Source organism: Chiloscyllium plagiosum, unplaced genomic scaffold (assembly GCF_037043375.1).
Source record: "Chiloscyllium plagiosum isolate Xiang-an unplaced genomic scaffold, Cpla_swu_hap1 HiC_scaffold_31, whole genome shotgun sequence".
In the NCBI taxonomy this organism is placed as follows: Eukaryota; Metazoa; Chordata; class Chondrichthyes; order Orectolobiformes; family Hemiscylliidae; genus Chiloscyllium; species Chiloscyllium plagiosum.
The window spans coordinates 31,431,707-31,444,728 of NW_028270169.1; the positions used below are offsets into that span (position 1 = coordinate 31,431,707).

Genomic DNA, 13,022 nt, shown 5'->3' on the forward strand with positions numbered 1-13,022 from the left:
TGTTCATGTCCAGATACTTTGAGTTATACAGGCACCTCCTGCACCAGGTGCACAGTTGCCTAAAGGAACACAAGTCAATAAGGCCTGGATTCAAGTCCTACCTGCTCCAGTGGGGTGTCGTAACTTACCTGTACAGGTTGGCCAGAAACATCTGCACCAGTCAGCTCTCAGTCCTGATCAGGATCAAATTTGCACAAGTGACCACCCACAAAGATCAGATCAACCTCAGCTGTAATACAGTCCACGGACAATAGACCTCTTACGTTTGCTGTTGAGAAATGCAGTCCGTTTAAGGAAAATATGCAGCCTTTCTGTACACCTGTATATACCTTAGGGCTGACCCACACTCACATTCTGTACACCTGTGTATACCTTAGGGCTGACCCACACTCACTTCCTGTACACCTGTATATACCTTAGGGCTGACCCACATTCACTTCCTGTACACCTATATATACCTTAGGGCTGACCCACACTCACTTTGGAAATCTTTACTTCAAAGCAGATTGAAAAACTGAAAAGGAAAGACTTACATTTATCTAGCACCTTCCACAAAGTCAGAATGTCCAAAATACTTTCCCTCCAATTAACTATTTATCTTGTCAAACTGTACCAGGGACAGCAATCAATTTGTTCTTGCAAACAGTGGTGTGACGGTAGCCAGATAATATGTTTTTGTGATGTTGATTGAGGGACAGGTTTCAGGTACAATCATTGGAGTAAATCCCCTGTTGCTCTTTTGAAACAAGACCATGGAATCTTTTATATCAGTCCCCGATGGCCGACAGCCAATCGGCTTCTCTGTAGATCGGTAACTTTGAGAGTGCAGAGCTGCCTCGTTGCTCCTGGTGCTTTGGTGAATCCACCTGGATTTTTATTCCCAAGTCTCTGGCGTTTTGCCAGCTTGACCCTTAGCTGAAATTGTCTAGGCTCTTTTCACATGTTTTGCCACAGCGAATGAGCATTTACAGAAATAAGCCCAGACACCTTCATCATAGGATCCGATGTGAGGATGTTCACTGATGATTGCACAATGTTCAGTACCTTTCACAGCTCCTCGCAAACTGAGGGCCTGCAGTCTCCTCATGCTTCTAACTCTTATTATTGATTTAATGGAACAGTCCATGTCTATTTGCAGCAATAGTTGGACATTATTCAGGCTTCAGCTCATAAGCACCACTTAAATGTCAGGTAACAGCCAGCACCAGCATCGGAGAATCGAGTCATTTACCTTCGATATTCAATGGCAGTACCATCACTGAATACATGACCATCAATATTCCAGGATTTACCATTGATCAGAAACTGAACTGATATAAACACTGTGGCTACCAAAGTAGGTCAGAGACTAGGAATACTGCTGCTAGTAATTCATCTCCTATCTCCCCAGAATATATGCACCTTCTTAAAGGCACAAATTGGGAATGTGATGGAATGCTCTTCATTTGCCTGCATGTGTACAGCTCCAACAGCCCTCCAAGAGTTCGATACTATCCAGGTCAAAGCAATCCACTTCATCAGTAGCCTTCACCACCTTAAACATCCACTCCCTCCAACTTCAATGAACATTGACAGCAATGTGTACCATCGACAAGGTGCAGTAACTCACCCAGTTTCTTTCAAAAGCACTTTCTAAAGCTGCAACCTCTACCAACCAGAAGGACAGCAGATACTGGGGAACACCACCACACATGAGAATCCTCCAATCCATTCACCATCCTCACAATGAAATATATCACCATCCCTTCAGTGTCGCTGGATCAAATTCCTGGAATTCCCTCCCTAACAACAATGTACCTGTCGTGTACCCACACCACATGGACTGCAGTACCACACAAGAGTGTATTTAAGGATAAGCTATAAATGCTAACCAACCAGTGATACCTCGATCTCATAAGAGAAGCAAAACTAAGTATGAATCCTATATTGGCCTGATTCAGTTCATTTTCAAATTTGATTCTGCGCTTAATCTATTGTTTAAGCATTCATGCCAGTTTCTGAACTGAATCTGATTTTCTATGATAAGTGATATGCAAATCTATTGCACTTACCAGAATGTCACAAACCTGTTTTGTCATAACTCTTTATTGAAACAGATTCATTTAAGAGTGACTGATGTTAAAGATGTAAAGAAGCTTTACTTTAACAGGTTTTGTAGTTTCGAAATCATAGATATTACATAATTTATTGCTCCACGCAAAGTTTCAGCAAGATTTTACAATGATAATTTTATTATTTAAAGGTATCTCTCGATTGTCACAGAACATTGAGGAAATGCTGGGGAAAAAGCCAAATATTTACTTGCGAGTGTGTTGGCTGCTGTCACCTATACTGATACTCGTATGTATCCATTATCAAACACAGCTCTTTCAAACAAACAACTGTGAATGACTGACCCCTGGGCAAACTTGACTTTGTTTATGAAATTTATTGACGGTTATAACATGTGAAACTTTGCTTCACATTGAACTGTTTAAATTCACACTGAAATGTTTTTATATTCACCGTGATGCTCAATAAGATTTTTTTTCAGATATACTTATTAGCGGAGAAAAGGCAGCAATTTTCTTTATAGACAGGACAGTTGTAAGGATTGATTCATTGCACTTAACTGCACAGTTACCATCCCCTTTAATAATGATGCTTTGAGTATAAATGCTGTGTTGCCCTTCAAGAATCCATTAGTTATTCCAGCAGACTCTGAATCCAGCAGTGGTATGATTATTGCAATTTACCTCAGTGAATTCTGCCCATAATAAGTACTTAAAAGCATTGCTCATTCATTGACTATTCTAGTATTCGTAATTACCTTCTCCCCCTCTCTACGTTTCCATCATTGTTAATAGAACACAAACATGTGTTTATCTTTTGCTGTTTTGAACATCATGTTTCTTTTCTCTTTTCCAGATTATTATGGTGTTTGTTATCATCGACTTTGAGCCTGTGCGTTACAGCACCTATCAGTACCCAGAGTGGGGTCAAGGTCTTGGCTGGGTCATTGCTTTTGTTTCACTCATTTGGATCCCTGTCGGAGTCATCCATACGTTACTCACATTGAAAGGTTCATTCTATGAGGTACGTTCTCTTCAACCTGTGGAGGAAACATCAATACATCTTAATCAAAAGGAAATTTGAGCAGCCAGTAGAGATTTCCAACCAGTTCACTCAAACTTCCAATACACACAAGCAAACAGCACAGTGGCTCAGTGATTAGCACAGCATCAGCCTCAACAGCATCAGGGACCCAGGTTCAATTTCACCCTCTGGTGACTCTCTGCATGCAGTTTGCACATTCTCCCCGTGTCTGCGTGGGTTTCTGCTGGGTGATCCACTTTCCTTCCTCAGTCCGAAGATGTTCAGGTTAGGTGGATTGGCCATGCTGAATTACCCATAATGACCAGGGATGTTTAGTTTAGGTGCATTAGCCATGGGAAATGCAGGATTACAGGGATAGGGTAGGGGGATGGGTATGGGTGGATGCTCTTCAAGGGGTCAATGTGGACTTGTTGGGCTGAATGGCCTGTTTCTATACTGTAGATTTTGTATAAAAATAACAAGTAACTTATGGCCTTAGATAGCAGGGGCTGGTAGATACAGCGTACAGAGGCAGTTAGTAGCTGCTCTTTCCTTTATTGTTCTCAATCCCATGTCCTACTCTCTGGCAAACTGTTACACCTTGTACGTTTTGCTTAGTGTTACTTATTCCTTCACCGCATGTCAGGTGACAATGTCGCTAATATCCCACTAAGATACACAAATCAGGTTTTGGAATTGAGGCTCCAGTGTATTGCTTACTCCACTCTGCTATCTTCCCAGCTGTGCAAATAAAACTCAAACCTTTCAACTGAGTGGGAAATTACTTACCTCTGATATTTTATAACACCCTCGTCCAAAACATGAAGTTGTCAAACACATGGAAGGTCCAGTTCTAGAAGAAAGCAGCCACCCCCATATCCACATATACATGGTTGGGAATAGTTCCTCCTGGACTTGTAAATGTCCTAAGACTCATTAACTTCATCCCCAAAGCATGAGAGAAGTTCTTTTTTTTCACTCACTCATGGGATGTAGGCATCGCTGGTTAGGAGAGCATTTATTTTCCTTCCTTAGTTGTCCTTGAGAAGGTGGTGGTGAGCTGCCTTCTTGAACTGGGGTCTTGAACTTGCTGCAGTCCACCTACTGTGGGTTAACCCATGATGCCGATAGGGAGGGAATTCCTGGATTTCAACCCAGCAGTGAAGGAACGGCGATATATTTCCGAGTCAGGTGGTGAGTGGCATGGAGGGGAACTTGCAGGTTCACATATATCTGCTGCCCTTGTCCTTCTAGATGGAAGTGGTCATGAGTTTGGAAGGTGCTGTCTGAGGATCCTAAGTGAATTTCTGCATCACACCTTGTAGATAGTACACACTGCTGCTACTGCGCATTAGTGGTTGAATGAGTAGATGCTTGTGGATGATGTGCCAATCAAGTGAGCTGCTTTGTCCTGGATGGTGTCAAGCTTCTTGAGAGATGCTGGAACTGCACCCTTCCAGGTAAGTGGGAGTATTCCATCACACTCCTGTCTTGTGCCTTGTAGATGATGGATAGGCTTTGGAGAATCAGGAGGTGAGTAACTCCCTGCAGTATTCCTAGCCTCTGACCTGCTCTTGTAGCCATTGTGTTTAAATGGTGAGTCAAATTCGTTTTCTCGTCAATATAACGCCAAGATGTTAATAGTGAGGAAATTTAGTGATGGTAATGACATTGAAAGTCAAGGAACAATGGTTAGATCATCTGTTATTGGAGATGGCAGAAAATAGAAGGAGACAGGAGGGCCTCTGGGACCAAATTAACTGGGGACAAAGGACAGAGAAGGAGATGAAATATTCAAAGTAAATAGTCACTGGTGGGCTCTCCTTTACCACTAATACTTAGATACGAGCTGGACACAGTGCAGACAAAAGAAAATGGCAGTGGCTTGTTCAATCCACCCTTACCCAAACAACATACTGGCAGAGGTGGCTGGTGCCACAGGTATACCACAGTACTTTCACCCAACACTTATCTGGAAAGGCCTCTTTAGACTTCACATCCAGCTGTAGCTGACAGGTCTGGGTCTCTGGATTAAGACAAAGTCAGTTGTATTGGCATCATGGAAATTGCATTCACTTATGTGCTCCAGCCTGATCCAAGCAAATGTCTCACACTCTGGAATAAACAGCATTTAAAATTGGATTGGATAGTTATCCAAGTGCCTGCTTTTAACTCTGTGTAGGTACACAGCTCTGCATTAGCTAAAAACAATCTCACTTGCATGTGTGCTGGGGGGTGGGGGGAGGTATTGGGTGGGAGATGATATGGGGGCTGGGGACAGTTAACATTTCTCTCACTCTGTGCACCTGTCAGAGAAAATATATCAGCTCATACTTGGTAGTCAGTAAGCTGACAGTACAGTGCAAACTAATGAAGCATTTCAGACCCACAGCACTATATCACGTCCAGCTGTTAGTCTGCTCTTTCATGTGTGTGTGTGTGTGTGTGGTGGTGTTGCTGGTTGAAATCTCTTATGAATCTCTGTGATTTGCCTAAAGTTAGATGTAATTTTGGCAGCTCCTCACTGGGACGTAACACTGAAATTACCCAACTCCATGTCTGAAAATCACAGCCTGCAAGAGAAAGGTTGGAGCAGCCAGTTCGAATCCAGTACTATTCTCAGGATGTATATGCCCTAAATCTACCTTAACAGCAATTAAAAATATCTTATAGGAAGGTGTCCACAAACTAAGATTGGTCTCTTGAAGTTTGCATTGACACCAAGTGACTGGGTGGATTCTCCATAGGCCCTGAACAGTATGGTTATAGCAGGAAACTTAGGAAAACCTGTGGGTGATGTTGATTGAGGACCTTGATGTGGAGAGGTAAAAGGTGACATTGTTTAACCAAGTCCTGGACATCGCGATGAGATTGTTGCCAGTGTGCAGCAACAGACTTATTCATCGAGATCATTGTTCATTACTACCTCATCTCAGCCCATTATTATGCAAGCTCCCTTTCTCTCACCCATTGGATAGAAACTAGATGTTGAGAATCAGCGAGGACCTGGCAACTCCAGCTTCCTCTGGCCACATCCTGGGGTCCCTCGCTCCCTCTCAAGTGCTCATTCACATTTTTGCTCTTTAACCCCTCTGCTAGACCCTAACGTAAAACATGACTTCAGTCTTGCCTTGCTGTCAGGCACAGCCGCAACCCAGGATGTCGGTCCAGGTTACTGGCAGAGATCAGTCAAGGGGACATGTATGACAAAGTGCTATATTTATCTTGCGGTTACACCACGTGTCAGTTGGGTACGCACAAATACACTGCATGTGCTGCAAGCAACATGACCATATCACAAAGTCTGTGGGTAGCAGTGCTCAGTCAACTGCAGGGTGAAGCTGAGGTCCCCTCATCCCCCACTGCCTTGTGATTGGTGCTGAGCACTGATAACGAGAGCAATGGAGTGATGTTATGTCCAGCAGATCCAGAGCCAAGCTCTCCATGGCAGCGCCAACCATCCATGCAGAATACCAGTCACTCACATGTCTGAGGCAGCAGAGTCCCAACCACATTAGTTACTGCCAATCTTCAGCCTTTGTACTAGGTTTCCCCATGCCCACCCCTCTGTTTCTGCCTGTTCATATTGATGAAGTCCTGAATGGACGGACACCTTTTCCTGCCTCGGGCCAAACAGGTGCCTGGTTTCGCCCATTGCCTGGGAGCTGGGATGTTTCCTCTTCAATCAGCTGCAGCGACGCGGCAATGACGTGCTCAGCACAACGCACTCACAGCTCGAATGGTGCCAACCGCGGAGTTGGGATCTGAGCTGGTAGAGGGTATAGTCTCTGACCTGGTGGAGGGTATAGTCTCTGAGCTGACGGAGGGTATAGTCTCTGAGCTGGTGGAAGGTATAGTCTGTGACCTGGTGGAGGGTATAGTCTCTGAGCTGGTGGAGGGTATAGTCTCTGATCTGGTGGAAGGTATGGTCTCTGAGCTGGTGGAGGGTATAGTCTCTGAGCTGGTAGAGGGTATAGTCTCTGAGCTGGTGGGGGGTATAGTCTCTAACCTGATGGAGAAGGTATCTTGAGGTACCACTTCCCTGTTGGTGGAGAGTGTGGCCATGTCATGCCTACCTGAAGGAGGTAAAAGGATGTTGTGGATAACGTGGAGAGGTTCTGTCATTTTAAATATTACATTCGCTGTGATAACAATGGGAGAATAACACACAATGACAAAGGCCCATTGTTCAGTTGTCAGGACAGTAACATTTTTGCCCTCCCCGGAGCAACCCTGGTCTTCACCTGCCTGGGCCAAGCTGCTCTCTGCTTAGGCAGAGAGAGAGAGAGAGCAAACTAACATCTGCACGCCACCAGCCATCCTGGCTCTTTCAGCCTTACCGTGGACTGTTAGCTCCCTGGGCTGAGACAAAGGGAACGATTAAGGCAGGTGAAAGTGGCTGGGTCAGTGATTAGTGTTGGTGCAGGTGGGGGAAAGGTAGGGAGTTATTCTGAGTGAGCAAGTAGGCAGCACAGAGGCCACTGGTGCAGTGGGAGTTTAGGGTGGGTCAGAATGAGTGAGGGAAGAGTTTTGCAGGCAATAGTGAGTGATAGAGTGTGAGCCTTGGTGGAAGGTGGGCGCACTGGCAGAGATAGAGTGAGTGTGACACTTACCCTGGTGAGGGGGAAAAGATCATTGACCTTCTTCCAACATTGCTGGGGAGCTCCTCCTCCTCCTCCAGACAGTGGAGACAGCACTGAACTGGGAGGCAACCTCCCAGAGAGTGGCATTGAGGGCTCCTCTTCTAGTCTGGTGGAGGAGGAGATGTGGGGCGGAGTGCCCTCCTCTGCACTGCCACCTACAGCAGGATCTCCATGTCCCTGCCCACAAAGTCAGACACCATTCTCCCCATGTCTGCCATGTCTACAGCGAAAGGCTTCAGACATGCAGGACAGCTCTGGACTACCAGTTCCTTTATATTCATTCAGAATATAGGCACTACTGGCCAGGCTAGCACCTATTGCCCATCTCTAATTGCCCAGGCGCAGGTTAAGAGTTAATCCACGTTGCTGTGGGTCTGGATTCATATGCAGGCCAGACTGGGAAAGGATGGCAGATTTCCTTACCTAAAGGGCATTTAGTGAACCCAGATGATTTTTACAACAATTGCCTTTGCATTATTGCCATAAGGTCAGCACTTTATTCTAGAATGTTTTGTTTTATTGATTTCTAATTTTGCCATCTACCAGCGTGGGATTCAAATGCTGTCCCTGGAACATAGGCCTGGGCTTCTGGATTGTTACTACAGTGGCACCACTACTGTGCCACATGACACAATGTCTTTTTAAGATGGCACCTGCGTCAGGGATCCTGGAACATCCTGGCAGTGGTGAGTTCTTCCGGCCAAAGTGACAGGGAGAGGCAAAGGGGGCACAGTAGGTGTTAGTGAGGAAAGTCTGGGACAACTGTGAGAGAAAAATCACTAGGCCTAGGAGAAACCCACCATGAAAATCGACAAAACTGACATAGCCGATTTCTGGTACGACTCAGCTCACTGTGTCTGTCTGTAGACAGACTGAATCCTCTTTTATCAGGTTTTAGTGGAAATGTATAGAATCCCTGGGCACTTGTTTTGATTGATTAGCCAGCCTGGCTCAGTGGTGGGACCGATCGATGGGACTGGGCTTCCTTGCACTCACTTAATCAGTGCAATGGTTCACAGCTCGAGTCACCTCGTTGAAGGAGTTGGATCATTTCTTGATTGGTATTCTACCACCCCCTCCCCCCATACCCCACCACACCACCTCCCCCGTTTCCCCCCACCACACCACCTCCCCCGTTTCCCACCTCCCCCGTTTCCCACCCCCCCACCCCCCCCCCCACCCCCACCCCCCCCCCCCCCCCCCACCCCCCCCCCACCCCCCCACCCCCCCCCCCCACCCCCACCCCCCACCCCCCCACCCCCACCCCCCCACCCCCCCCCCACCCCCCCCCCCACCCCCACCCCCCCACCCCCCCCCCACCCCCCCCCCCACCCCCACCCCCCCACCCCCCCCCCCACCCCACCCCCCCCCCCACCCCCCCACCCCAGTACAGACAGATGACTGGTGGTTATTTAACCTGAGGATCACCAAACCTCAAATGAGGGGAGAAGTTTAGAAGGACACTCCTTCACAGTAATCTCAGCCGGAGTGGGAAGTGGACCCATACTGTTGGCATCACTCTGCATCACACACCAGCCATCTAGCGAACTGAGTTAAAAGAGGAGCTGTGCTGATAAAGAGGCTAGGTCTCAAGGAGTTCACCTGCAGTGATGGATGTCAAACTCATTCAGGACCAAACACAGCATGGTGTGCACACAGTCAGTGCTGAGGGTGCCGCAGTTAGAACACCTTTGACAGATAACGGCCTGTCAAATGGTCACTGCCACGTCCTAAATGTGCATCTGGCCAGGGGATATATTTTAATGGAGATGATTGGTGTCTTGTGTCAGGTTGCTGTCTGAATTTTGAAGCTGATGGTCAGAAATGAAGTAAGGGATGTGCCACTGCTGTGATCTGTGCCAACGTAGACAGCACTGAAAAGCCGATCAGAGAGTCCACAGCCACCTCGCTTTGCAAATGTTAGGAGACTAGCCATACGATATGAGGCTAACAAAACCATGTATGGATCTGGAAAGTGGAAAAAATGTATCATTTGAAGAAAAGAAAAATTATCATCATCACAGATATCTGTCCTATGCACCCTGACTGTCTCAGACATGTGGAAAAGCCCTCTACAATTTGATTCATCACAAATGTACTGTAGGTGTTTAACAAAAAGCTGCACAGCCAGAAATGCAGCAGTCATGGGAGTTAAAAGGCTGCGGTCATGTTTTGCTTTACAAACACACATCAACACAAGGGTAAACAAGGTGGGTCTCCTAACTCAAAAGAGCTAGAATGTGCTGTGTAATACCAACAGATGTCCACTTGGTGGTGCCACCTAACCATAATCAGTGCTCAAGTGGCTGAGAGCAAGCAAATAGGAAAGGGCTGGTTGGTGCATTCATACATCACAAGTTAGTTTGTTGCACATTTTGCTTCATATATGAAAATTAAGCAGATTCTTTGAATATTTATTACATTGTTAGTGGAATGATAAAGCTGAAGTTGCTAGCATCTAAACAGTAAATTGATTGACAAGTGGGCTGTCAACTCCTTGTCAAAATGATGTCTATATCTAAAACCTTAAGTTGCTGTTTCTCTTCTTGTTTATTGACTGGACACATCCAGTAGTTTTTCCTTGTATTTCAGATTGTGTTTTCTTTCTTGCTTATGTCAGTGCAAACATTATAGATAACTTCTGAAGATTGTAAAACTTACAGTAATGTAAGTGAATCTTTCTAGAGGGTGTGCCTCTTTTTAGAGATACTGCCCATCTTTAAGGTGAATAGCCAAATGCTTTTCCCCAGGCTAGGGCAATCTAAAACTAGGCAGCATAGAGTTAAGTGAGAGGGAAGAGTGCAGAAGAGCATTTTCTTTGACCGTGAGAGTGGTGAGTGTCTGGAACAGGCTACCAGAGTTATGTTGGAGGTGAATACAATTTTGTCATTTAGATTAGATTCCCTACAGTTTGGAAACAGGCCCTTTGGCCCAACAAGTCCACACCGACACTCTGAAGAGCAACCCACCTAGACCCATTCCCCTTCACCTAACACTATGGGCAATTTAGCATGGCCAATTCACCTAACCTGCACATCTTTGGACTGTGGGAGGAAACCCACCCAGACACGGGAAGAACGTGCAAACTCCACATAGACAGTTGTCCGAGGCAGGAATTGAACACAGGTCCCTGGCGCTGTGAGGCAGCAGTGCTAACCACTGAAACACTTTAAACAGGTACATGGATGGAGTAGGTATGGAGGGATAGGAACAAAACACAGGCAAATGGGATTAGTATAAATTCTGAAAACAGGGTGGAATGGTCAAGTTGGGCCAAAGCACCTGCAGACCTCTTTGAGTCTAAGTTGCTGTACCATTTGCTCTCTAATGGTGTAGACCTAGTACTATTTGCTTCAAGGTAAATGGAATTGGTTCAATACATTTCCATGACAGGACTGAGGCCTTGTTAAGCCTCATCACATCACCAGGATCAGCAGAGTCCTCAAGGCAGGAACATTAATTGTGATGCATATGTTATTCTTCCCCGAATGTCCCTTCCTGCACTAGCACTTTATAGAGGGGATAAAGCACTTTATCAGCTTCACCAAAGTTGTCTTTCTTCTCTGTAGTCGTACATCAAATGTTTAAACTCTTTTTTCCTTGTGTCTGTTTTAATCCCTGACCTTTTTCTTTTCCACTTTGTCCTTTAAACTATAACAGTCCAAATATAGATTGGGATAATGTCAATGTAAAGGAATGGGAGAGACATCAATTTTGGAAATAAATGCAGGAGAACTTCCTTGACCAGTACATCATCAGTCCAATTGGGAGGGGTCAGTGCTGAGCAGTCTGTAGGCCAGTGGACCAAGGTGTGTGAGGAACATTTGGTCTAAAAATGTTTGGATTAATAATGGAAAAGAACAAAGAGCTATCTAGAGTAGAACATCTAAATTGGAAGAAGGGTAACTTCAATAGAATGACAGCAGATCTAGTCAGGATAAAATTAATCCAAAGACTAACCAAAAAAAGCTAATGGAACAATGGATCATCTTTAAGGAGGAAATGCTTGAGAGGAAAACAGAGTTGAATATAGACAGAGGGAAGACTTGATGGGCTGAATGGCTTTCTTCTGCTTACGGCAACATAATCAAGGTCCTTTGGAATGACTATGGGATGGGATTATGATTTGGTTTTTAAAAACCATGTATTATCCATTCATTCTTCAAGCAAAAGTCTGACGAAATATAATACATAAGGAGTGGAAGTGAAGGGAAAATAAGATTGGCAAAGAGAATATGTTAATAAAATAACAATTAGAAGAAAAAAATATGCCAAAGATTGTATGCCAGTCCAGTAATGTTAAACAGGAGGTGGGATAGATCCAATTAAAGACAGAGGAGATGACATAATCTTAAAGGAACAGATCAAACCTACAATATTTAATGAGTAAATTGTGTCTGTCTTTACTAAGAAAGACAATGCTAATGAAGTAATAGCAGAAATAAGGATGGGAGAAGTAATGGATGGAGTTAAAATTGATCAGTAGAATGCATCAGAAAGGCTGTCAATTCAGAGGATACCTAATCAGCTGGTCCAGATGGGTTCCATCAGAAGTTATGAAAGGAAATGATGAGGTGGAAATAGGATGAAGCCTTCCCTTAATCTTCAAATCTTCCCTACATGTAAGAGTAGTGCCAGGGATTGAAGAATGCCAAATGTAACACCTTTATTTTAAAAATAAAGGATGGGAAGACATTTCAGTAACTACATTTGGTTATAGAAATGGCTTGGATATTGTAATTCAGTGTAAAATGTTGAAGTTTGGAAGAATGTCAATCAGGATGATAGGATTTGAGTGCAACAGTCAAAGACTGGCAAAATGGACAATCAGATGGCAAATGAAACTTATTACAGAAAAGTGTGGTGTGAAGCATTTTAGGAGGAGGAATAGGGACAGCTAATATAGACTCAATGATGCAGTCCTAAAGAGTGCAGGGATAGAGGGACCAGATTGTTCATTTACATAGATCTTTGAAGGTGACAGGACATATTGAGAGAGGAATTAGCATGGGATTCTGTGTTTTATAAATAGGGGCACTGAGTACAAAAAGCAGGGAGGTTTTGCTGCATCTTGATTTGGTTAGGCCACAACCAAAGTATTGGGTCTAGTTCTGGTCAACACACTTAAGGAAGGATGAAAGAGTTTGTGAGATGGTACAGACGAGAAATACCAGAATGTTTTCAGGGATGAGGGATGTGAGTTACAAGATTAAGTTGGAGAAACCGAGATTTGCTAGCTATATAGATAACGAAAAATTTAATTAAAGCATGCGGACGGAAACTGTCCCCTTTGGCTGATCATAC

The 13,022-nt window shown here is 44.6% G+C and overlaps 1 protein-coding gene across 3 annotated transcripts in view; it reads left to right on the forward strand.

Moving 5' to 3' along the window:
- LOC122564063 (sodium- and chloride-dependent GABA transporter 1) overlaps positions 1-13,022 on the forward strand; it is a 95,844-nt gene that overhangs the window by 80,192 nt on the left and 2,630 nt on the right. For all 3 annotated transcript variants that reach the window (XM_087977398.1, XM_043718553.2, XM_087977399.1), the window contains 2 exons: positions 2,243-2,340; positions 2,908-3,075. In XM_087977398.1, coding sequence (XP_087833524.1) covers positions 2,243-2,340; positions 2,908-3,075 — 266 coding nt within the window. The remainder of the gene's footprint in view (positions 1-2,242; positions 2,341-2,907; positions 3,076-13,022) is intronic.